This window comes from Xiphophorus couchianus, chromosome 16, assembly GCF_001444195.1.
Source record: "Xiphophorus couchianus chromosome 16, X_couchianus-1.0, whole genome shotgun sequence".
Classification (NCBI taxonomy): Eukaryota; Metazoa; Chordata; class Actinopteri; order Cyprinodontiformes; family Poeciliidae; genus Xiphophorus; species Xiphophorus couchianus.
In genome coordinates this window covers 966,575-992,036 of record NC_040243.1, presented here as the reverse complement: position 1 = coordinate 992,036, position 25,462 = coordinate 966,575, and the positions used below count along the sequence as shown (strand labels likewise).

The following is a 25,462-nucleotide window of genomic DNA, read 5'->3' as shown; positions in this document are numbered from 1 at the left end:
CTTTGTCCTGTGTAGCTTGGACTGCTGCCACCGTCTCTTTGTTAAAACAACTGTATCCCACTCAGGCTTTTGTTTCCGCTGCAGCTGCCACACATAATCCTCTAAAAGGAAAATAATCAATCCTCTTCAGATCCGCTTTAAAGGTTGTCCGGACACCTTTAAAGTGGATTTGACAGTCAGCCCAGTTAAACCAGTTAAACCAGTCTACCCAGTCAGGAATAGCGGGTTGGATCCCTCATCGCAGGCTAAGGTGACTGTTTTAATCTGAAGGATTTAGGTGAAATTAGAACATGTTGGGTTATAATTAATTTGAAGAACCAAATAAATATTTTTTTATTCATTGAGCTGCATAAGAAAAAAACACAACAGGTTGACAACCTGGACAAACGTGATATAATTCATCCGTCCGTTAATCTGTAAAATTATCTCCAATTTCATTCATATTCCACTGAAACAGAAATCTGAACTGTAACTGTGACTTTTATATTTGCAGAAATAAAAAAATGTTTATTTCTGGACCAACATCTATGAACTAAAAAAGCAAAGATTTAAATCTCTCCTTTCATACTTTCAGTGATGCAGTTTGAGAGCTGGGCAGGAAAACTGCAGTTAAACTGGGAGTGAGGAAAACCCAGATGGAACCAGCACGCCGACTTCTATTCTAACAGGTTTTTATTATTTTAAAACCTGCCTTTACTTGGCATCTAAAGCTAAATATATCTGTGCTGCTTGTTGGTCCCTGATCCGTCCTGGTGAGCAGCAGGTCTGTAACTCTACCGGCGGACGGAACGGGCGCGAGGTGAAGGACGGAGCTGCGTATAAAACGGACAGACGTCTGTCCCGCTCCTGCAGTCTGCAGCCACTCCTGCAGCGTTCTGGAAACCCGTTCCTGTCCCGACCCGACGCCGAGGCCACGGTGAGTTCACCGCAGTTCTTCATTCATAAACTAAAGTATCCGTGTTGTGTTTGAGTCCCACTGGGAGAAATGAGCTCCGATGGGGAAATGGCGGTGTTCGGGCCTGCGGCCCAGTTCCTGCGGAAGTCCGAGAAGGAGCGAGCCGAGGCTCAGAACCGGCCGTTCGACAGCAAGACGGCGTGCTTCGTGAGCGACGCCGCGGATCTTTACGTGAAGGCGGAGATCCAGAACCGATCCGAGGGCAGAGTCACCGTGAAGACTGGCGACGATCTAGTAGGTGATCCCACCAATCAGGGCGCTCGTTTGTAGCAAAGAGTTTAAAGAACCAACAGAAACAAATTTTACATTCGACGGATCATCAGTTCAGGTGGATGTGTTGCTCAAGGTTCCAGTAATTGTGGTTCAAAAGCAAAGGAACTCAGGGTTTCGGCTGTTTTACAGTTTTCTGGAAATTTGCATTTAAGCTGCTCCTTGTTTGGTGCAGTGGCGTCTCTAGGACTTTTGTGGGGGGGCTGGAGCCCCACTAAAACATTCTCAATCCCCCTAAATAATTTGGTGTTTTTTTGGTGTTTTTTTTATTTTTCTTTACAAAAAACTGCTGAAAAATGTAATAAAATGTGTTAAATGAGTTTAAATAAATAATCAGACAAAATAAGATTTTCGGGGCGTGCCGTGGTGGCGTAGCGGTTAGCGTGACCCGTATTTGGAGGCCTTGAGTCCTCGGCGCGGCCGTCGCGGGTTCGACTCCCGGACCCAACGACATTTGCGCATGTCTTCCCCCTGTTTCCTGTCAGCCTACTGTCATATAAGGGGCACTAGAGCCCACAAAAGACCCCTGGAGGGGTAAAAAAATATATATAAGATTTTCAATTCAATTAAACGATATTGTCCTTACCTGGTCTCACGTTCTCACCTGGTCTCACGTTCTCACCTGTTCATGAGAGCAGGTGACGTTCTCACCTGGTCTCACGTTCTCACCTGTTCATGAGAGCAGGTGACGTTCTCACCTGGTCTCACGTTCTCACCTGGTCTACCTTCCTCTGCAGACGTTAACGGTGAGGGAGGACCAGGTGTTTCCAATGAATCCTCCAAAGTTTGATAAGATCGAGGACATGGTGATGATGACGCACCTGCATGAACCGGCCGTCCTGTTCAACCTGAAGGAGCGATACGCCGCCTGGATGATCTACGTAAGCATGAAACACGTCACCGCTTCAGAAACGTCTCCTGTTCAGTTTAAACCAAATTTACCTGCAAACATTAAAGGAAGGAGAACTGTTAGTGAGGGATTTAAATTGATTTAAATGTTTTAGAAGTAACTTTATCTGTTCAGCTCTGAAAGCAGCAAAATTTAAAACCTGCAGAAAATTAGAAAATATTTATAAAAACATGTAAATATGGCAGAAATAAAATTAACTGGTTTTTAATCTGTCCATATAATTATCTAATAGGACCATATGTTTCTCTATATACACTAAATTTTGTGGGCTTCTTTTGTAAAATGCCTTTTTTAAAATAATTATAGCAGAATGTACAATATTAATTCAGTTCATCTTTACAGTATTTGTATAAATGCCTGGTGTTGTATTACATTTTATATCGTATCATATATCATGATGTCATCTTATATCATTCTGCATAATATTGTGTCATATGTTATTTTATGTAATATATTGTATTGTGTTGCATTTTGTGTATCGATTCTTTCCATGCAGCTCAATATGGATTACATTATATCATGTTAAGGGCTAAAATGACACCAAGAAACAAGAATTTAAGTTAAAAATTTATAAAATATTTCTAAAGAAGCACAAAATGTTTGAAAATAAAATCTTCAACTAATAAAAACACACAGAAAGAATCTGTAAATATCTCCCAAAATGAGAAAAATGTTATTTCACAGCAACATGCTTTTAATTTGAAGATCTTTGATTCTGTAATTTGTAGATTGTAATCAGATTACTTTTCGTTTCTGTGCAGACGTACTCTGGGCTCTTCTGTGTGACCGTCAACCCGTACAAATGGCTGCCGGTCTACAACCCGGAGGTGGTCCGCGCCTACCGGGGCAAGAAGAGGATGGAGGTCCCGCCGCACATCTTCGCCCTCTCTGACAACGCCTACCAGTTCATGCTCGCCGGTGAGCGCGCACACGCACACACACACACACACACACACACACACAGCTCATCCCTCTCCTCTGTCTGCAGATCGGGTCAATCAGTCCATCCTCATCACGTAAGTTGAGTAAAAACTTTTAGTTTTTCTGTTTTTGATAGAAAAACTTTAAAAATCGATTTTTTTCCTCAGTGGAGAATCTGGAGCCGGGAAAACCGTCAACACCAAACGTGTCATTCAGTACTTTGCAACAATCGCCGTGGCAACAGACAAGAAAAAGGAGAGCAGCAGCAAAATGAAGGTGAGCGCCCTCAGTGACTGTCCTTCTGTTTTCATGGGCGCGGGCCCAGTGGGGCCCACTGGGGGTCTAATATAAATTTAAACACAGGATGTTTCATCCCATCTTTATGTTCGATAAGGATGTTAGCGCTGCTATCAAAGCCAGTTTCCTTTGACATGATAAAATATTTTCACCAATTTATAAAGATATTTGTACTTCGGTGATTCGGGTTGTTGGGAAATTGCTGCAGCAGAAACTAAGTATGTTTTGGTTTTTATTATTTTATTCTGTTTCGGTATTTTGGTCATCAGGGGACTCTGGAGGATCAGATCATCCAGGCCAACCCGCTGCTGGAAGCGTTTGGGAACGCCAAGACCGTGAGGAACGACAACTCGTCTCGCTTTGTGAGTCGGCCTGCCAGCTTCGCTTCGATAAGATGACTGATTAAGATGATTGATTAGGATCGGCTGCAGATAACCGGCTCTGTTTGTAGGGTAAGTTCATCCGGATCCACTTCGGAGCCACTGGGAAGCTTGCGTCGGCAGACATCGAAACATGTGAGTTTATATCCATAAGGATGGGCGTGAATTCATCACTCTGCTATGAAGCAGAAAGTTTTGATGTTTTTTTTACTTTTTCCTAACAGATCTGCTGGAAAAGTCCAGAGTGACGTTTCAGCTGTCAGCTGAGCGCAGTTACCACATATTCTATCAGCTCACATGCAACCAGAAACCTGAACTCATCGGTAAACGTTGTCCTCATTATTTCCCTCATTTTTTACCATTTAATCAAACATGAACTGGATTTTTTATTCCGCAGATCTGCTTCTGATCACCACCAACCCGTATGACTTTGCCTTCATCAGTCAGGGGGAAATCAGCGTGAAAAGCATCAACGATGCCGAGGAGCTGGTGGCAACGGATGTGAGTGGATTCTATGAAAACAGGCGGCTCTTCCCCGTTAGCAGCTTCTACCTTTTTATTTCTGCAAATGCAGGAAGCCTTTGACATCCTGGGCTTCCTGCCTGATGAGAAAGCGTCCGCCTACAAGCTGACCGGCGCCGTTATGCATTACGGCAACATGAAGTTCAAGCAGAAGCAGCGGGAGGAGCAGGCGGAGCCGGACGGCACCGAAGGTGGAGCCGGCGGTCAGCGGTGTGCGGCCGGCCGCATGCAGAGACGTGCTTAATGCTTCTGTCTCTGCAGAGGCTGATAAAGCTGCCTACCTGATGGGTCTGAACTCTGCCGACCTCCTGAAGAACCTCTGCTATCCCAGGGTGAAGGTCGGGAATGAGTTCGTGACCAAAGGTCAAAACGTGCAGCAGGTATCAGAGAAACTCTGGTGGAAATGTTTTCATCGTTCTGTTAGGTTCCTTAACGAAGCCAAGCATTTCACATCCTGTCAGCTTGAACGCCAATGACTTCAAAATTTCAGATGTTAATTAGTTATTTCAACAGTTCTTAGTTCCAGTAGTTAATGACTGCAGAGGTTTTTCATTTGAGCATTTTCTGATTCACATCAGGGACAAAATGATCCATTCAGGCTCAAATAAAAAAATATCTGCCAGTAGAACCCGCATCTGTTCATGGTTCCACAGATTTCTCAGTAGATCATATATAAAATATTAAAAATAAATATGTAGCCGCAATGCTACATGACACGCCATGGCGTTTGCAAAGCAGCCAATCCCAGAGCACCACGTTGTTTCCTGGGCCCTGATTGGCTGCACCTCAAAGAGCTGATATAAGGAAGTCTGCTGACATCATCACTAAGACCAGGAAATTAACCTCAGTCCGAACGTTGCTATAGTAACCGAGTTTTTATCAAGCATTTTTTTAAAGTATTGCATTAAAAAATGGAAACGGCAACATTCAAAATAACTTCCTCAATTTTGTAAAAATAAAGTTTCTACTCTTGAGATGGATTTGTATTGTTGTACGTTTGTATGTTTCATCAGTTCGCCTTAAAAACGATAATATCTAAACCAGAAACTTTTTATCTGCTGTAATTTAATTCTCAGCAGTTCATCATTTTTCTAATCATTTATCATAATCAAGCTTTTTATGTTATGAAACGTGAAGTGAGCCCGTCTCATCCCCTGCAGGTCTATAACTCCATCGGCGCTCTGGCCAAGTCGGTGTATGAGAAAATGTTTCTGTGGATGGTTCTGCGCATCAACCAGCAGCTCGACACCAAGCAGTCCAGACAGCATTTCATCGGCGTCCTCGACATCGCTGGCTTCGAGATCTTTGATGTAGCTTCTCCGGATCTGTTCCTATGTTTCCAGGGATGTTAATTAATGTAAATATAATCTTTATTCTCTGTGTTCAGTACAACAGCATGGAGCAGCTGTGCATAAATTTCACCAACGAAAAGCTGCAGCAGTTCTTCAACCACCACATGTTTGTGCTGGAGCAGGAGGAGTATAAAAAGGAGGGCATTGAATGGGAGTTCATCGACTTTGGGATGGACCTGGCAGCCTGCATTGAGCTCATTGAGAAGGTAACAGCCAATCACAGCCGCTCCTCCTAACGGCTTGATCGTGATGCTGATGGGAAGCTTTTGTTTCCAAGCCGATGGGAATCTTCTCCATCCTGGAAGAGGAGTGCATGTTCCCCAAATCATCCGACGCTTCCTTCAAGAACAAACTGTACGACCAACATCTGGGCAAGAACAGCTGCTTCCTGAAGCCCAAAGCGGTGAAAGGGAAGCCGGAGGCCCACTTCACGCTGGTGCACTACGCCGGGAACGTGGACTACAACATCAGCGGCTGGCTGGAGAAGAACAAAGACCCGCTCAACGAGTCCGTGGTCCAGCTCTACCAGAAGTCCTCCAACAAGACCCTGTCTATGCTGTACGCCAGCTTCTCTGGAGCCGAAGGCACGAAGTCCATCACTCGTTCATTTAAACTCCTCATGCCTCGGATATTATACTTCACTACAGCTCACAACGTAACACAGAGGAAACACTTACACTAACTGAGAGAGTAAAACTTTATCCTCTGGCTAAAAACTGACTGGAACTGTAGCGTCTGTTCAAGACATACAGACACAATATCCTTCATTTTACGGCACTTTTCTTACGCTAAACCGCAAAATGGCAACAGCTAAAGTTGGAAGAAAAACATGAAACATACTGAAAATTATAAATATAATATCCTTCATTTTAGTGTTTATGAATCTATTTAATGTATTTAAAGTGAAGTTTATTTATTTTTCCTCACACATAACCAGTTTCCATCAGCTGTTGGCAAATTACAGCAGTTGGTTGTTCAACAATAATCAGACATATTTTTGAAAATTTATTATTATTTTGACTCTTTTTGAATTCTGCACCAGAAATTAACCAGAGGATAAAAAACTAAAACTGCTACAATAATAAAAACTAAACCATATTAAACTGATAAAAACTAGCAAATATAATCTTAAAACTAACTAAGTTAGTCAAAGAAAAGTCAACAAAATCAAACTAAACCCAGAGCTATTATAACCGTGCTTCAGTATATTTTATAAAATAATTTTTGGAATATCAACAGTTATTTTGATATTTGTCATCATTGCAGATTCGGCCGCCGGATCCAAGAAGGGATCCAAGAAGAAAGGAGCGTCTTTCCAAACTGTGTCCGCTCTGTTCAGGGTAGCGACGTTCCCGACCGATCCGGCTCTTCACACCAGCATGAAACTTAAAATGAAAATTAAATCTGGAACTTAAATCAGTTTTCAGTTTTAACTCGCGTCTCCCAACAGGAGAACCTGGGGAAGCTCATGACCAACCTGAGAACCACTCATCCCCACTTTGTGCGCTGCTTGATACCAAATGAAACCAAAACGCCAGGTGACCTGCTGCAGGTTGCTTCCTGCTGTTCCTCCCCACTGTCACCATGTGCAACTTTAGGAGACATTACTGAAACATGGTTCCTTTAATAGATTACTTCTGATTAATTTGCACTTTAAATTGATTTTGACCACATTATAATATCACTGTGACTGGAATGAATGAAATCTAATCTTAATCTGTGTCACATGTGTCAAACTAAAGGCTCGGGGGCCAAATCCGGCCCGCCGCAGCTCTTTATGTGGCCCTCCAGACTCTGGACAGACGTAAACAGAAAACAGTTATGGGCCTAAATATTATTTTATCAACCAAATCAAAGCAGTTTTTATTCTGCCAAATTGCCTCAATGAGGAAAAAAGTTAAATGTTATTTAACTTTGAGAAGAACTCAGTGAATGTAGAAACATTTATATTCATGTTAACAGTTTATTGATACATTTTAACACAACTGGTCGTTTGAGTACATTCAGGATTTTTGTGGAGCAAAAATTAAATTCAGTTAATTAAAGACTTTTTAAATATACCATACAGTGACTTAAGATGCAATGTAAATAAAGTGGATGGTAATAGTTTCTTCACAGTAGGAAGTCAGGAAATGATTGTTTGTGTAAAATCAGGTGAGATGGAGAACCAGATGGTTATTCACCAGCTGCGCTGCAACGGCGTCCTGGAAGGAATTCGCATCTGCAGGAAAGGATTCCCAAGCAGGATCCTGTACGGAGATTTCAAGCAGAGGTAAGTTAACAGTTACATCTAAACATTTATCAAGGTCAACTCTCACACATACAGAAAACTCCTCCTCCTCCTCCTGCTCCTCCTCCTTTTCATCTTCCTCCTCCCCTCCTCCTCCTCCTGCTCCTCCTCCAGGTACAGGATCCTTAATCCCAGCGCCGTTCCTGAAGGTCAGTTCATGGATAACAAAAAGGCTGCAGAGAAGCTGCTGAGCTCCATCGATGTGGATCACACTCAGTACAAGTTTGGACACACCAAGGTTTGTGTTTCCACCTGTGTAAGAATAAAAACACTGTAACTCGGTAACTAAGCAACCAGACATGATGCTGGTGACTCCAGGTGTTCTTCAAAGCCGGGCTGCTGGGCGCCTTGGAGGAGATGAGAGACGAGCGTTTGGCGCAGGTGGTGATGTCCGTCCAGGCTCTGTGCCGCCGGTTCCTCGTACGGATGGAGTATCAGAAGATGATGGCCAGGAAGTAAACACCTAAACACACAATATGTTCACACAGGAAGCAACACAACAATGGACTCAGACAAACACCAAGGATTATTATCATTTCATAATAAAAGAATAAAATGGTTATACCTTTAATTTGTAAAGCTAATTTCAAAAATAGCCTATGTAATTAAATGATAAAGCTAAGTACCTTCAGTTTTCATATCTTAGGTTTAATACGATTTATGTAGATTTCTTTGAAAAAGAGAAACTTAGCTATCTATTTTAAACAAATGAGAACTATGTGTTAAAATTCCCCTAAATATATTTCTAAATATGGTCTGTGTGTTTACAATCATTTGATCTTATAACTACCTAATTACAGGTTTGCTTGTCTGCTTTATTTATTAAAAATATGAAACCGATGTTCTTTAGTAAACACATGTAAAGAATATAGACATTCCTAAACACACAAAGTTAAAATACTTAGTTTAGCTTGTTGTCTGTAGTACAAGCAGGTTAATGTCAAGCTGCTAGCTTTTAGTGGTTAGTTAGCTTAGCTTAGCATAAAAACTGGAGGTTAGCATGCAGCTACAGCTAACTTCATTGTGTTGATTTCAAGACTCTCTAGATAAAAATTAACAGTTTATTTATTAATGCTTTACATTTTCTGCTAACAAATTAGCTCCACAAGTTTACACTGTAAATATGATTAGTTAACTATATATCTACTGTTCTCACATGTATATTTTATACTTTTATTGATACTATCAACAAAAGTTTCTTTGGTTATTTTATTGACAAAAGTCAATAAAATAACATCCAGAGTAAAGATTTAACTAAAATACAGGAAGAAACTGACAGTCCTCTTAAAATATTAAGTTACCTTTAAATCAAAATTTTAAATTTAGATTTAAAAAGTAATTACAAATGTGTTGATATGAACCTCATTAGTTATTCTATATGTAAATATTATTCAGGATTGTTCGTTTAAAATGTCTGAAGCAGAGGTTTTCCTGTAACAGGGAGGCCATCTACACGCTGCAGTACAACCTGCGCTCCTTCATGAACGTTAAGCACTGGCCCTGGATGAAGCTGTACTTCAAGCTGAAGCCTCTTCTGAAAAGCGCCGAGGCCGAGAAGGAGATGGCGCAGATGAAAATCGACTTCACCAAACTGAAGGAGGATCTGTGCCGATCGGAGAGCCGCAGGAAGGAGCTGGAGGAGAAAATGGTGTCAGTGGTGCAAGAGAAGAACGATCTTCTGCTTCAGGTCCAGGCGGTGAGTCAGGGCCACGATAAGAACCTTCAAAATAAAAGGATGAGAGTAAATTAAAAAAAGGTTGAGAATAAAGTCCCATTCTCAACTTTATTCAAGAATACGACTTTATTACGAGAATAAAGTCACTAAATTCTGACTTTATTCTCGTATTATTTAGACTTTTTTTCTTTCAAAAAATGATTTTATTATGAGAATAAACTTAAACTATTCCGAAAACAAAATTGTACGAGAATAAAGTCATAAAATTCAGAGAATAAATTTGCAATATTATGACTTTATTTTTGTATTGTTTTGACTTTATTTTCTTTACGTTATGACTTTCCTCATAATATATTTTTTTCTTGTTATGGCCCTAATAGTCTGTCATTGTTATTTTTTCTGCTTCTGAGTCACAAACTGTGTTTCAGGAAGCTGACAACCTGCTGGACGCAGAGGAGCGATGTGAAGGTCTCATCAAAAGCAAAATCCAGCTGGAAGCCAAACTGAAGGAGGCGACGGAGAGGCTGGAGGACGAGGAGGAGGTCAACGCTGAGCTGACGGCCAAGAAGAGGAAACTGGAGGACGAATGCGCCGAGCTGAAGAGGGACATGGACGACCTGGAGCTGACCCTGGCCAAGGTGGAGAAGGAGAAACACGCCGTGGAAAACAAGGTTGGTGCAAAAACCTGAGCTGGATCAAATCCTGCAGGAAAACAATGACGCTGTCCCTCTGATCCTCCACTTCAGGTGAAAAATCTGACCGAGGAACTCCAGAGTCAAGACGAAAACATGTCCAAGCTGTCCAAAGAGAAGAAAGCTCTGCAGGAAGTCCATCAGCAAGCGCTGGACGATCTGCAGTCCGAGGAGGATAAAGTCAATTCTCTGACCAAAGCCAAAACCAAGCTGGAGCAACAAGTAGACGATGTGAGTACCTCCGACCGCAGCAAAGGTCACAGAGGTTTAATCCACCTTAAAATTTATCTGGAAGGTTTTAATCCACCTTAAAATGTAGCTGGAAGGTTTTAATCCACCTTAAAATGTAGCTGGAAGGTTCTCTGGAGCAAGAGAAGAAGGTCCGAATGGATCTGGAGAGAGCCAAGCGGAAGCTGGAGGCAGATCTGAAACTCGCTCAGGAATCCATCATGGATCTGGAGAACGAAAAGCAGCAGCTGGACGAGAAGATGAAAAAGTAAAAGCTGCATTTAGATGAAATTTAATCTAACAAACAGAGAGTAAAGTCAAAGTAAAATGTTAAAACTGTGAAAATTGGTTCATTTTACAGAAAAGACTTTGAGTTATCACAGCTGCAGACGAAGATAGAAGATGAGCAAGGAGTCAACGGTCAGCTGCAGCAGAAAATAAAAGAGCTGCAGGTGAGGAAGAGGAAGAGCCGAGCCTTCGTCCTTCCTTAGTGTTCACAGCAAAACACTGAGGCTAAATGAGACGCTGCTTTGGATGAGAAAGCTGTAAATAACTAACAGAATTCCTACATGAAGTCTTTGAAAACATTAGGTTAGTTTCATCCTTCAGTTCGTAAACTGAGAGTCTGAAAGATTTTTCCAAAAAGGCTCGTATTGAGGAGCTGGAGGAGGAGATGGAGGCCGAGCGCTCGGCTCGAGCCAAAGTGGAGAAGCAGCGGTCGGATCTGTCGAGGGAGCTGAAGGAGACGGCCGAGAGGCTGGAGGAGGCCGCCGGCGCCGCCGCCGCTCAGCTGGAGACCGGCAAGAAGCGAGAGGCCGAGTTCATCAAGCTGCGGCGCGATCTGGAGGAGTGTTCGCTGCAGCACGAAGCCACGGCCGCCGCGCTGCGGAAGAAGCATGCGGACAGCGTGGCCGAGATGGGAGACCAGCTGGACAACGTCCAGAGAGTCCGGCAGAAACTGGAGAAGGAGAAGAGCGAGCTGCGGCTGGAGGTGGACGACCTGTCCAGCAACATGGAGACTCTGGCCAAAGCAAAGGTCAGAGGTCAACCTTAACACCTACCACAATGTTCTGCTGAAATTTGATTTCTGATTATTCATCAGAAATCAGAAAATTTTCTCCTCCATGGGCTGCCACCTTATCGTGGTGGAGGGGTTTGAGTGCCCCAATGATCCTAGGAGCTATGCTGTCTGGGGCTTCATGCCCCTGGTAGGGTCACCCAAGGCAGACAGGTCCTAGGTGAGGGACCAGACAAAGTGCAGCCCGAAGACCCCAATGATGAAGGAAAACCTTGGACTTGGTGTTCCCTCGCCCGGACGCGGGTCACCGGGGCCCCACTCTGGAGCCAGGCCTGGAGGGGGGGCACGATGGCGAGCGTCTGGTGGCCGGGCTTTTACCCATGGAGCCCGGCCGGGCTCAGCCCGAAGAGGAAACATGGGCCCCCCCTCCCATGGGCCCACCACCCGTGGGAGGGGCCAAAGGGGTCGGGTGCACTGTGTGATGGGTGGCGGCCAAGGGAGGGGACCCTGGCGGTCCGATCCTCGGTTGCAGAAACTGGCTCTTGGGACGTGGAATGTCACCTCTCTGGTGGGGAAGGAGCCGGAGCTAGTGCGTGAGGTCGAGAGGTTCCGGCTAGAAATAGTCGGTCTCACCTCGACGCATGGCTATGGTTCTGGAACCAGTCTCCTTGAGAGGGGCTGGACATACTTCCACTCTGGAGTTGCCCAGGGAGAGAGACGTCGGGCAGGAGTGGGCATACTTGTTGCTCCCCATCTCGGCGCCTGTACGTTGGGGTTTACCCCGGTGAACGAGAGGGTAGGATCCCTCCGCCTACGGGTGGGGGGACGGGTTCTGACTGTCGTTTGTGCTTACGGGCCGAACGACAGTTCAGATTACCCACCCTTTTTGGAGTCCTTAGAGGGGGTACTGGAGAGTGCTCCTCCTGGGGACTCCCTTGTTCTGCTGGGGGACTTCAACGCTCACGTGGGCAACGACAGTGAGACCTGGAGGGGCGTGGTTGGGAGGAACGGCCCACCCGACCTGAACTCGAGCGGTGTTCTGTTGCTGGACTTCTGTGCTCGCCATGGATTGTCCATAACGAACACCATGTTCAAGCATAAGGGTGTCCATATGTGCACTTGGCACCAGGACACCCTAGGCCGCAGTTCGATGATCGACTTTGTCATCGTTTCATCGGATCTGCGGCCGTATGTCTTGGACACTCGGGTGAAGAGAGGTGCGGAGCTGTCCACTGACCACTACCTGGTGGTGAGTTGGCTCCGGTGGCGGGGGCGAAAGCCGGTCAGACCTGGCAGGCCCAAACGTGTTGTGAGGGTCTGCTGGGAACGTCTGGCGGAATCCCCTGTGAGACGGAGCTTTAACTCCCATCTCCGGCAAAACTTCGAACACGTCCCGGGGGAGGTGGGGGACATGGAGTCTGAGTGGACCGTGTTCCGTGCCTCCATTGTCGAGGCGGCCGATCGGAGCTGTGGCCGCAAGGTTGTCGGTGCCTGTCGCGGCGGCAACCCTCGAACCCGTTGGTGGACACCTTCGGTGAGGGATGCCGTCAGGCTGAAGAAGGAGTCCTATCGAGCCTTTTTGGCCTGTGGGACTCCGGAAGCAGCTGATGGGTACCGGCGGGCGAAGCGGCATGCGGCTCGGGCGGTTGCTGAGGCAAAAACTCGGGTGTGGGAGGAGTTTGGAGAGGCCATGGAGAAAGACTTCCGCACGGCTTCGAGGCGATTCTGGTCCACCATCCGGCGTCTCAGGGGGGGGAAGCGGTGCAGCACCAACACTGTTTATAGTGGGGATGGTGTGCTGCTGACCTCTACTCGGGACGTTGTGGGCCGGTGGGCAGAGTACTTCGAAGACCTCCTCAATCCCACCAACATGCCTTCCACTGAGGAAGCGGAGCCTGGGGACTCTGGGTCGGGCTCTCCAATCTCTGGGGGCGAGGTCGCCGAGGTGGTTAAAAAGCTCCTCGGTGGCAAGGCCCCGGGGGTGGATGAGATCCGCCCGGAGTTCCTTAAGGCTCTGGATGTTGTAGGGTTGTGTTGGTTGACGCGACTCTGCAATATCGCATGGACATCGGGGGCAGTTCCCCTGGATTGGCAGACTGGGGTGGTGGTCCCCCTGTTCAAAAAGGGGGACCGGAGGGTGTGCTCCAATTATAGAGGGGTCACACTCTTAAGCCTCCCTGGCAAGGTCTATTCAGGGGTCCTGGAGAGGAGGGTCCGTCGGATAGTCGAACCTCGGATTCAGGAAGAGCAGTGTGGTTTCCGTCCTGGTCGTGGAACACTGGACCAGCTCTACACCCTCAGCAGGGTCCTGGAGGGTTCTGGGAGTTCGCCCAACCAGTCTACATGTGTTTTGTGGACTTGGAGAAGGCGTTCGACCGTGTCCCTCGGGGACCCCTGTGGGGGGTTCTCCGGGAGTATGGGGTACCGGGCCCTTTGATATGGGCTGTCAGGTCCCTGTATGACCGGTGTCAGAGTCTGGTCCGCATTGCCGGCAGTAAGTCGGGCTCGTTTCCGGTGAGAGTTGGACTCCGCCAGGGCTGCCCTTTGTCACCGATTCTGTTCATCACTTTCATGGACAGAATTTCTAGGCGCAGCCAAGGTGTTGAGGGGATCCGATTTGGTGGCCTCAGGATCTCATCTCTGCTTTTCGCAGACGATGTGGTCCTTTTGGCTTCATCAGATCGTGATCTGCAGCTCTCGCTGGATCGGTTCGCAGCCGAGTGTGAAGCGGCCGGGATGGGGATCAGTGCCTCCAAATCCGAGGCCATGGTCTTGAGCCGGAAAAGGGTAGAGTGCCTTCTCCGGGTCAGGGGGGGTGTCCTGCCCCAAGTGGAGGAGTTTAAGTATCTCGGGATCTTGTTCACGAATGGGGGAAGAAGGGAGCGGGAGATCGACAGGCGGATTGGCGCAGCGTCTGCTGTCAAGCGGGCGCTGTACCGGTCCGTCGTGGTGAAGAGAGAGCTGAGCCAAAAAGCGAGGCTCTCGATTTACCGGTCGATCTACGTTCCCACCCTCATCTATGGTCATGAGCTTTGGGTCATGACCGAAAGAACGAGATCGCGGATACAAGCGGCCGTAATGGGTTTTCTCCGTAGGGTGGCTGGGCTCTCCCTTAGAGATAGGGTGAGAAGCTCAGTCATCCGGGAGGGACTCAGAGTAGAGCCGCTGCTCCTTCACATCGAGAGGAGCCAGTTGAGGTGGCTTGGGCATCTGGTCAGGATGCCTCCTGGACGCCTCCCTGGTGAGGTGTTCCGGGCACGTCCCACCGGGAGGAGGCCCCGGGGAAGACCCAGGACACGCTGGAGGGACTATGTCTCTCGGCTGGCCTGGGAACGCCTCGGGATTCCCCCGGAAGAGCTGGAAGAAGTGGCCGGGGAGAGGGAAGTCTGGGCCTCCCTTCTGAAGCTGCTACCCCCGCGACCCGACCTCGGACAAGCGGAAGAAGATGGATGGATGGATGGATGGATGGATTATTCATTTTCCTAATTCAACCTGACGACAGCGAGGTTTCTGTGTGAGCGGTTTACAAAGAACAACGGCACTAGATAGAAAAGAAGTTTCCACCAAAAACATTTTTAGATTAATGTCAGGAATTTATTAGGACAAAAAGGACATTTCTGAGCTGCAAAAGTTGAAAATTTGCTAGAAAAAACTCGAAAACTACTTGGAAATTTCTTGAAGATTTCTTTTATAATTGTAATGACAACATTTCCAAACTCAGAAATTTCCAAGAATTAAGGCAACGATAAAAAATAAAGATAAAAACAGCGAGAATAAAATAATAATATTACGAGTTCAAAGTCAAAATAACTAGAATAAAGTTAAACTTTACTCAGAAAATAACTTTCCCTGTTTTCCAAACAGATTAATCTGGAGAAAATGTGCCATTCACTGGAAGATCAACTGAATGAAGCAAAAAGCAAAGAGGAGGAAAATCTGAGGCTCATCAACGATCTGTCCAGCCAGAAAGCTCGGCTGACGACAGAGCATGGTGAGACTTGGTTAATCCCGTCAGATAATCTCAGATACTGATTGGTTTTGCCCACCAGGTGAGATGTGTCGCCAGCTGGAGGAAAAGGAATCGTTGATGTCCCAGCTGACCAGAGCAAAGCTAGGCTTCATTCAGCAGATCGAGGAGCTGAAGAGACTTCATGAGGAAGAGGGGAAGGCAAGCGACTCAAACTGACTCAGGATCATTAACACATTTATGTAACTTCAGATTGCACCGCAATAACACAGCATCTCAAAACATACAACCCGAAATGAAAATGTTAGTCTCTCAGCACCTTTATTGTTGTTGATGTTGTTCTCTAATGAGAAGGGTGGCGATGTTTCGACTCGCCACAATAAAACCATGAACAACTCCAGCATTTTCAGTTATTTACAGATTCTGATAGTTTGGATTCTAAACTTTCCAAACACGTGGAAATAAAAATAAGTTGTTCTTTACTACCAGCTGTTGTGTTCATTAATGACATTTTGGGTTATTTGTAATTTAGAAGCACAATACAAGAAAAATAGACTTGATTTGCTTTGGCAGAAACAAAAATCCTCTTCTGTACCATTAAATATAAAATTATCCACCCATTTCTGTCAGCTGTATTTATCTATTGTTTTTAATTAATTTAACTTACTAATTTTTCAGTAAATAACAATAATAATCACGTTTGAAGTGTGAGCAGAGTATTATGGAGCCGTTCAAAAGAATCGAATCACTTCTGAACGACATAAAAACTCTCAGCAGGTCTGACTGAACTTCCTCCGATCATATAATCCTGGAGTCGTTTTCTTCCCAGCGATATTTTCAGTTTTGTGATCTGGTTTTATCCGTCATTATTTTTTAAGCACAATCCTTTGGTAAGCTAGCTGTTGCGTTGCACTTTGAGCTAATGTCGCCACAAACAAACGGTGATTTACATGCAGTACCTTGCAGACCACTAGGGGTACAGCGGACCACAGTTTGAGAAACACTGACTCGTTTGTATCGTGGCGTTGTAATAATATTTGTCTCTGTGTCCTCAGGCGAAGAACGCCCTGGCTCACAGTCTGCTGTCGGCGCGTCACGACTGCGAGCTGCTGAGGGAGCAGTACGAGGAGGAGCAGGAGGCCAAGGCCGAGCTGCACCGCTGCCTGTCCAAGGCCAACAGCGAGGTCGCCCAGTGGAGGAACAAGTACGAGAGCGACGCCATCCAGCGGACCGAAGAGCTGGAGGAGGCCAAGTAGGACAGCGTCCCAGAGCTTCAGCTCAGCAGCTCCAGAGGAGAGTCTGACGGTGTTTCTGCACAGGAAACGCTTAGCGCTGCGCCTGCAGGATGCAGAGGAAGCAGTGGAGGCCGTCAACTCCAAATGCTCTTCTCTGGAGAAAACCAAGCAGCGCCTGCAGGGCGAGGTGGAGGACCTGATGATGGAGGTGGAGCGGTCCAACGCTGCTGCTGCTGCTCTGGACAAGAAGCAGAGAAACTTTGACAAGGTCTGATCACACACAGCAAGGCAAACAATTAATCAGTTAATCACATCATAAATTAAACTCAATAATTACCATTAGCATGATTTATCCTTTTTGTCAAAATCTGGATGGTAAAAGTCTGCAGTTTGGTTCTTTGGTCTCAACTAAACCTTTTTATGAAGGTAATTTGGTTTACAGAGATTTTATCATTTTTATTTTTTATTTTTGTTGTTTTCTTTACTTATTTTGAATATTTTAAATATCTTCCAGTTCCAGTGTTAAATGTTCCTTAGAATTTAAAGTTTATTGATCTTTGAGAATCTGTTCTTGCATTATTAAAGATCCATAACACTTTAAAATGGTCTGAAAACCACAATTTATCACAATAACTTCTGGGATTAACTTATCAAAAAAATAGCAAAAGAAGGATGACATGGATATAAAATACTTTGTAGAACCGGCACCGTGCATCAGGTGATAGGAAGCAGTTGCAGAAGCATCTGACAGTAAATCCAGAGAATACTTCTTAGGCTCATTAGAGAACATCTCCAGCACTTCATGTAGCCTAATAAGGCCAGATTATTATCTTATGTGAGGATTAATAGTTTCACTGTGGATTTCCTCCTGATGTGGGTTTTTAGTTTATATTAACCGATTCATTTTATTTATAAAGTGCAACAATGTATTAGCACCATAGAAAGGAAAACATAAAACTTTCTTAAACATTATTATTTTTCATCTGAAATCAGTTTTATTAGCGGCCCAATCTGAGGAGCCGTTATCATGACTCCAAACTGTATGAATGATGTGTGCGTGTGCGTGGGCGCGCAGGTGCTGGCAGAGTGGAAGCAGAAACATGAGGAGGGTCAAGCAGAGTTGGAATCAGCCCTGAAAGAGGTTCGATCTCTGGGGACGGAGAACTTCAAGATGAAGAACGCCTTTGAGGAATGCCTGGAACAGCTGGAGACCCTCAAACGGGAGAATAAAAACCTGCAGCGTGAGGAAAAAATATAATTTAAAATCATATTAATGCTTTTATAGCAGATGACAGATGATCTGATTTAGTTTTCATCGCAGAGGAAATAATGGATCTGGCAGAGCAGCTGGGGGAGATGGGAAAAACGCTCCATGAGCTGGAGAAGTCCAAGAAGCAGGCTGAGCAGGAGAAGATGGAGGCGCAGGCTGCTGTGGAGGAAGCAGAGGTGAGTTGGAGGGAATGGTCAGGCAGGAAACGCAACTCTAACGGCAATGTTTCCGAAGCGCAGGCCTCTCTGGAGCACGAAGAGTCGAAGATCCTGCGGGTCCAGCTGGAGCTGAACCAGCTGAAGTCGGAGGCAGACAGGAAGATGGCAGAGAAGGAGGAGGAGCTGGAGCAGCTGAAGAGGAACGGCCAGCGGGCGGCGGACGCCATGCAGAGCAACATGGACGCCGTGATCCGCAGCAGGAACGACGCGCTCAGGCTGAAGAAGAAGATGGAGGGAGACCTGAACGAGATGGAGGTCCAGCTGAGCCACGGCACCCGGCTGGCGGCCGAGGCCCAGAGGCAGCTGAGGAACACCCAGGTCCAGGTCAAGGTGAGGAGGGGTCAGAGGTCATTGGATCATCCAACCATCTGTTCATCCAACCATCTGTTCATCCAACCATGGCCCAATAAAGATCAAGGTGAGGAAACGGGTCAGAACCTGGAAGGAACCAGAGTTCATCCATCCATCTAATCATCCATATTAAATAAACATAAATGTAAACGATGCCTGATCCGGTCAGAGCTGCATGTTCTGATGCTGTGTGCCAGGAGCTGCAGATGCACCTTGACGACTCCCTGAGGAACTCCGAGGACCTGAAGGAGCAGCTGGCCGTGTCAGAGCGCAGCAGCCACCTGCTGCAGGCCGAGCTGGATGAGGTCCACTCGGCTCTGGAGCAGACGGAGCGGAGCCGCCGGCTGGCCGAGCAGGAGCTGCTGGACGCCAGCGAGAGAGTCCAGCTGCTGCACTCCCAGGTTCACAGCAGCCGTCAGACCTGGACTTAAAGGGGCGGCGTCACTTAAAACCCACTTTTTAAACTTTCCGTCACGTTATTGACTCATCAGAAACAAACCTGGGGTTTTGCTTTGATTCTTTCATGTTTGAGAAATGCTGTAATCTCCATGGCAATCATTCAGCTGTGCAAAACGTCTGGGTGGACCTAGCCCCGCCTCCAGGACACAGCCCCTCCTCCACCCAGCTCCTTCAGACTAGCCAGCAGCAATTAGCAAACAGCTGGTGGAACTGCTGAGCTGCTTCTATTGGTAAAAATGTTGTTAAAGGGTTAATAAAGGAGCCATGTTGGAATGACCACCTGGAGGCGGAGCTTCAGAAAGAGGAGGAGGTTTTAAAGAGACAGAGACACAATTTTAAAGTAATTTCTTTTAAGTCATATTTGACATATAGAGCATTTTTATAATAACTGAAGGTAACATGGTTACTGAATTGTGAATCTATGTGCCTGGAAAACACAATACTGCCCCTTTAAGTCAATAATCCTGTAATACTGATGAAAACTGACTAGGTCCAGTGGCAAATTATTTCACTTATTTCATCAATATTAAGAAATTATTTACATAAAACAGGTTCCTATATTATGCTGAGAAGATATTTTCTTATTTCAAGTGTAATAAGACATTTGCACTAGAAAAAAGACTAAAAATACTTGGTGAGATTTTGTGTTTTTGCAGTGCGCTGGTGAAAAAATAATCGTCCTGTATGTTCATCGTTTCTCCATCGCCTCCTGATTTAAAAACGCTTCCCTACTGCTTCATGTCAATATAGGAGTTGAACCTGGTTAGATTTCTGCGTTTATGCGACCCTGCAGAACACCAGCCTGCTGAGCAGCCGGAAGAAGCTGGAGGCCGACCTGTCCGCCATTAAGGCCGAGATGGACGACGGCGTCCAGGCGGCCAGGAACGCCGAAGAGAGAGCCAAGAAGGCCATCACCGATGTAAGCTGGATGCGGTTTGGTTCGTCCTGTTGGCAGCAGCCGTCGTTTCGCTGTTTCACTTCGTTTTTCAGGCGGCCATGATGGCGGAGGAGCTGAAGAAAGAGCAGGACACCAGCAGCCACCTGGAGAGGATGAAGAAGAACCTGGAGGCGACGGTGAAAGACCTGCAGCAGCGCCTCGACGAGGCCGAGAGCCTGGCCATGAAAGGAGGGAAGAAGCAACTCCAGAAGCTGGAAGCAAGGGTAAAATATGAGAAATGTCTGACAAAATATGAGAAATGTCTGATAATTCAGCTGAGATTTCAGACATGTGACTCCCAGAGGAGGATAGAGGACCCAGAATCTGTTCTCCAGTGAGAGTAGCTCTACTTTAACATAACTTTACTTAAGTAAAAGTAAAAAGTAGCTGTCCAATAAATCGCATAATAGTAAGAAAGTATTTGGTATAAAAGGTTAAAGACAAAATAGGAAGTTATGTGGAGATTTTGGTATTTTATAGATTAAACTAATTAATACAGATAACGTGATTACAAAATAATAAAATCAGGCAAAAGAAACATTTTTCCAAATCAGTTACTTTTAATGTAAAACTAATGAAACTTTAACAAAAGCTGCAAGTGTCTGTAAAACAATCTTGTTTTTAAATGTAGTGAAGTTACTCACAGAAGGCAAAGAATCCAGAACCTTTACTCAAGTAAAAGTAAAATGTAGTGAAAATACTCATAACGTACATTCATTCCAAAAAGTTACTAAAGTAAAAGTAACTCTGGTTGTTGGTCTCGTTCTGCAGGTGAGAGAGCTGGAGAACGAGCTGGAAGCAGAGCAACGACACGGGTCCGATTCTGCTAAGGCGCTTCGCAAGCTGGAGCGCAGGATCAAGGAGCTCACATACCAGGTAAGAAGAACCTGTAGTTTTTACTTTTAAAGCTGTGACGATCCGTAACTTCCTGTGTGCAATAAAACCCAGTCTGAGGAGGACAGGAAGAACGTGACGAGGCTGCAGGAACTGGTGGACAAACTGCAGCTGAAGGTCAAAGCCTACAAGCGGCAGGCTGAGGAGGCGGTGAGTCGCCTTGCTCCATCATCTGCCAGGTAGCGGCCGCTCGGCAGGTCGAATTTAATTGATTTATTTGTGTTTTACAGGAAGAGCAAGCTAACAGCCATCTGAGCAAACTGAGGAAGGTTCAGCATGAGTTGGAGGAGGCTGGAGAGCGGGCAGACATCGCCGAGTCTCAGGTCAATAAAATGAGAGCCAAAAGTCGCGACTTGGCCAAGGTGAGGCGCTCAGACGTGCGGCAGATATGAAAACTTATGAATATATGCAAAATTCACTCACTGGAGGTTTTTTTGCTAATATTTCAGCCAAAAGACAGCGGCGAGTAGTCATCACTGGTTGCCACGACGACAGCAAAACCTGAGTTAGTTTGCAACATACTCTTAACCAAAGCTGCTTCACTTTAAATTAAAGTCACTTTGTGCAAAATTTCATCTCATGATGCATAACTTCAGACTTTAGAATAATAAGAGGATTATTTTCTTCACGCTGCTGCAGAGGTGGTTTTCTACCACCAGAGGGCGACAGCGCTGTGGCTTTACACATCCTGACTTAAATAAAAAGTGGAGCAGTTATCTTCAGGAAGTGATTGTGTGTGGTATAGCTGTTGTATGTTGCTTTAAACGTAATAAAGTAAACATGTAAAAATTTAATATTCTTTTTCATTTTATATTAGGACACAGAAAAATCTTAATGGAAAAAATGTACAGTTATTGTCTAACCAGTTGCATTCGTCCTGCAGAGACATCTGTTAGAAAACTTTTGTGTTAATACATTAAAATGAACCGATACATTTTTGGAAAAGTGACATGCAGTAATCAAAGTATTTAATCCAACAGGATGTCAGGATTTGGAGATTGACAGTTTATTTTTTATGAGTTATTTTTCATATGTTTAGAGTCTATTTAAAAAAAATATCAAAGGTTTACAGTTTCATAGCTGTAAAGTAATTTTTAAATCTAACATTCTGTTTATGTTCATAAATGCATCATAAATTTACATTTTAACCCATTAGAAAAAAGTTTTTTAGGTAAGTTTATTGTACATCAAATTTAGAACCGTAAATGAAGCATTAATAAAACAAAAATTTAAAAAGGCAATAAAAACTGATAACATGAATGTTTCTCTAGATGTTTTGAAAAGCAGCTACAGTCTGAAAATTCAAAACACATGAACTTTATTGTTGAGAGTAACGTAAAACAAGACGTGTCACAGGTTGCCATGGTGATTCCCGCCTTTTCGGGAAGCTAAAATGTGACATACTGGGCCAAAATTCACAAAACTTTGGAAACTAATTCTGTAAAAACCAAAAACGGAATCAAACTAAAAAAATTCAACCAAGCAAAGTCAGAATTTCTCAGTCCAACAAACGACCCGTCACTCAGCAGGAAATATGCGTTTTCTTTCCTAATTTTGCTGAAATCGCTACAGAAACCCAAACAATCCCGGCCTGATTGTTGGAAACGTTGGATAAATGGTCTCTGAATTATGGCGTTTCTTCTTTGTACTAATTTTAAAAATCACATCATTAACTAATTTATCATTTTAAGAATTTAATTAAGCATTTCGAATCACTGAAAAAGACTTAAATAAGCTTTAAAGCACTTACTGTAAACTTAAGAAAACACTTAATGGATTCTCAAAACTGAAGAAAACTTTAAATATAATCTGTTTCCCAACCTGTAGGTGGAACCAAAACCTGATCATCCGTCTGGATGTAAACAGGAAGTACTGGATGTAAACAGGAAGTACTGTTAGTGCTTTGAGTCGTCACCCCGCCCCCCACCTGCCGCCCCCTCTGTGACACAAACAGGAAACCTGAACTGAATGACATCATTTAATTGGCTGAGAAGAAATCCTGATATAAAAACAGCAAATGAGTAAAAAGACACAAAGTAATAATATAAGACAGCAGCAGTGAGACGCCTGAGGTCAGTCAGTTCATGCTGGGCGTTAAGCCCCGCCCCCTCATCACTTTTGTTTCTGGTACTTCCTCATGTGAGCTGCGATGGCGCCGCTGATCTCTGCGCTGCGCTTGTTCTGCCCGAAGTAATCGACGAACTCTCCGTCGGGTCCCACCAGGTACATGATGATGGTGTGATCCACCTGCGGGTGACAGCAGCCGGTTAGACGCTCGGCCTGAACGCTGGCGCCGGAGCGCGGCGCGGCGGACTCACGATGTAGTCGTTGTCTTCGTCCTTCGGCCCCTGGCTGTAGTAGACGCGGTACGCTCTGGACACCTGCTCCACCTGAGCCACCGACCCCGTCAGCCCAATCAGCTTCGGGGAAAACTCTGCAGCAGCCAGGAAATGCAAAATTAACTTCATTCATTAATTTAATTTTTGAGGATTGAATTTTTGGAAAATCTAGATTTGGATCATATAAATGTTGCAATATTAAGAGAATAAAGTAGTAATTTTATGAGAACTCCAGTATGAAAATGAGGAATGTTAAACATCTCATGAAGTTACTTTAGTATACGTTTTACTGATTCAACTTAATAAAAATGCTTTTAACTCATTAGCATCAAATTATCATCAGGTGGAGTTTGAAATGATTGTCTATTGTGAAGAAAGGATCACAGATTGTTTCAAGTCATGAGAACTCTAGTCTAGTTATCTTCCGACTAATCTACAGCCAAAAATACTCTGGATTTTGTGTCAAGATGAATCATCGTGTCACAAAAAAGTGATTAGAAATCCTGAACCTGCAGCTAAGGACTAAAGAGGCAGACAGAATAAAAACAAACAGAAACTGATCAACTCCATGAAATCAGTAGTAATAACTGCGGGTGATCCTGTCCTGGTACCTTTCACATACGCAGCCATGGCCTCTGCAGTGTCTCTGTCTGGATCGATGCTGATCAGGACGGGTGTCAGGTTTGGAAGAGACTTGATTCTGTCTGCAGAAACACAAACAGGAAGTCTGTTAACGACGCAAACCTCAGCCTGCAGTTCTGTTTAAAAACTCAATCGATCACCTATCTCATCCACCACCTCGATCATCTTCTCGATCTCGTCGGGGCAGATGTCTGGGCAGTGCGTGAAGCCGAAGTAAATCAGGATCCACCGGCCCAGGAAGTCCTCGCTCCTGGACGGTTTGTTGTTGTGATCGATGAGGGAGAATGGGCCGCCCAGCGCCGGCCGGCCCAGCGACTTGTTCCGCTTCTTCTCAATCACTGACAGGCAAAACGGCAAGACACAGATCAACATGGCGGTCCTCTACGCACAAAAACACTTTTACCAACATAATCCAAACCATTTCCTTCTGAATCGGCAGGAGAAAATCAGGGAGTCAAAGTTTTTAGCACCACTTTACTCACACTCCTCTTTTTCCTTCTTGAAATATTTCATCCCTCCCAGCAGAGCTCCTCCGATAGCAAACGTCACCGCTAAAGATTTCCACGTCACAGGCTGAAATGATCAGATGCAAAACATCAACCAACACATCAACTCACTGATGAATAAGCTTCACATTCATAAGAGTAAAAATCACCAAGATAACGCTAAAATCTCCCAAAACCCCACAGGAAAACCTGAAATTTCAGGGCATATTTCCACATATTTATCACAAAAAAATAATAATGACACATGCACTGTAAGATATGGTAGTGGAAGCATCATGCTGTGGGCTTGCTTTTTGTTACCCTAAAATTTGGATTTTTGTCATTGTCAATTGGTGACCTTATGTCACTTTTATGACTTTTTACTTTTGTGTTTTTATAATGTAAACCACTTAGAACTGACTTGTTGCTTACATGTTTGTAGCACAAAGTTGGAAACAAAGTTTCTTTTTTTATGTTCCACATAATCTTTTAATGTTCCACATTAAAAGATTTACCCCTGACTTCTTGGACTTGTCGCCTGATGGGGGCAGTGAGGAAAACGATCTTGAGCTGTGAAGCTTCAGCCATTGTGTTCCTCTGCAGGTGTGCCACCGGCTGGCGTTCACCTGAAACAAACAGGTGAAATATGGCAAACCGCTACAAGCTTTTTATAAATCACTACATCCAGTTTCTCGTGGAAAACAATTTTAACAAATAAAAGTATACATTAATGTACAAAATGACACCACCGAATTTTCAGGACGAGTACATAGATAAAGTTGCTCTTACAATAATGTCTACATTTTGATCTAAATGTACGTAAAATGGAAATAGGCGCTAATTTGCCTGTTTCTTCTATGGAGTTCGGTGGAAGCTCCTAGCTTTGACCTACCAGGTAGCAGAGCTCTGTCCGCGCTGACAGCGCGTGTTTCCGCCCGGCTTCCCTTCCAATTAAACTGTGAGCGAGTCTGACGGTTCGGTTCTGGACGGCTTTACTCTGAACCAGCCAGCAGCCCAGGTTCTGAAACAGAGCGCTCATGTTGGCTTTAACCTTTACGGAACCGCTGTTGCTATACACCCGGAAGTTACATGGAGAAACACCTGATTAAGAACGGCTGTTCTGGGGTCAGTGTGAGGTCAAGGTTAGAACTTTAA

The 25,462-nt window shown here is 44.8% G+C and overlaps 2 protein-coding genes across 4 annotated transcripts; one reads left to right on the top strand and one right to left on the bottom strand.

Moving 5' to 3' along the window:
• Positions 1-985: 985 nt before the first annotated feature.
• LOC114159408 (myosin-4-like) lies at positions 986-22,347 on the top strand. 3 transcript variants are annotated; one of them, XM_028041361.1, is made up of 39 exons: positions 986-1,189; positions 1,963-2,106; positions 2,897-3,053; positions 3,124-3,151; positions 3,224-3,332; positions 3,623-3,715; positions 3,805-3,868; positions 3,958-4,056; positions 4,131-4,234; positions 4,308-4,446; positions 4,517-4,635; positions 5,416-5,565; positions 5,643-5,813; positions 5,885-6,191; positions 6,874-6,947; positions 7,058-7,145; positions 7,762-7,879; positions 8,012-8,135; positions 8,216-8,352; positions 9,338-9,593; positions 10,001-10,243; positions 10,319-10,495; positions 10,615-10,760; positions 10,854-10,944; positions 11,139-11,528; positions 15,375-15,501; positions 15,560-15,678; positions 16,533-16,729; positions 16,797-16,980; positions 17,788-17,953; positions 18,034-18,158; positions 18,222-18,530; positions 18,749-18,952; positions 19,804-19,929; positions 20,001-20,171; positions 20,719-20,823; positions 20,896-20,991; positions 21,072-21,203; positions 21,291-22,347. In XM_028041361.1, the coding sequence occupies exons 1-39, from the start codon at positions 986-988 to the stop codon at positions 21,309-21,311; spliced, it is 5,814 nt and encodes a 1,937-aa protein (XP_027897162.1). In that variant the 3' UTR covers positions 21,312-22,347. The 3 variants fall into 3 exon arrangements, with proteins under 3 accessions (XP_027897162.1, XP_027897163.1, XP_027897164.1); XM_028041362.1 differs by lacking the exons at positions 19,804-19,929; positions 20,001-20,171; positions 20,719-20,823; ... (1 more) ...; positions 21,072-21,203; positions 21,291-22,347 and having other exon boundaries at positions 18,222-18,618; positions 18,749-18,887; XM_028041363.1 differs by lacking the exons at positions 18,749-18,952; positions 19,804-19,929; positions 20,001-20,171; ... (2 more) ...; positions 21,072-21,203; positions 21,291-22,347 and having other exon boundaries at positions 18,217-18,429.
• Positions 22,137-25,402, bottom strand: sco1 (synthesis of cytochrome C oxidase 1). Its single transcript, XM_028041374.1, has 7 exons — positions 25,200-25,402; positions 24,823-24,933; positions 24,305-24,395; positions 23,963-24,160; positions 23,792-23,884; positions 23,160-23,275; positions 22,137-23,088 (listed from the first exon to the last, which is right to left on the bottom strand). Exons 1-7 carry the CDS (start codon positions 25,344-25,346, stop codon positions 22,954-22,956), a joined length of 891 nt encoding a protein of 296 aa, XP_027897175.1. The 5' UTR covers positions 25,347-25,402; the 3' UTR covers positions 22,137-22,953.
• Positions 25,403-25,462: the final 60 nt, after the last annotated feature.

Excerpts from the sequence above, each read along its gene's own strand:
- LOC114159408 (XM_028041361.1), top strand. The coding sequence starts at position 986 with ATGAGCTCCGATGGGGAAATGGCGGTGTTCGGGCCTGCGGCCCAGTTC. Across the intron at positions 4,057-4,130 it reads CCAGAAACCTGAACTCATCG|ATCTGCTTCTGATCACCACC; the intron begins GTAAACGTTGTC and ends TTTATTCCGCAG. Across the intron at positions 18,953-19,803 it reads TCCAGCTGCTGCACTCCCAG|AACACCAGCCTGCTGAGCAG; the intron begins GTTCACAGCAGC and ends GCGACCCTGCAG.
- sco1 (XM_028041374.1), bottom strand. The coding sequence starts at position 25,346 with ATGAGCGCTCTGTTTCAGAACCTGGGCTGCTGGCTGGTTCAGAGTAAA. Across the intron at positions 24,396-24,822 it reads ACAAGTCCAAGAAGTCAGGG|CCTGTGACGTGGAAATCTTT; the intron begins GTAAATCTTTTA and ends TGATCATTTCAG. Across the intron at positions 24,161-24,304 it reads CAAGAAGGAAAAAGAGGAGT|TGATTGAGAAGAAGCGGAAC; the intron begins GTGAGTAAAGTG and ends TTTGCCTGTCAG.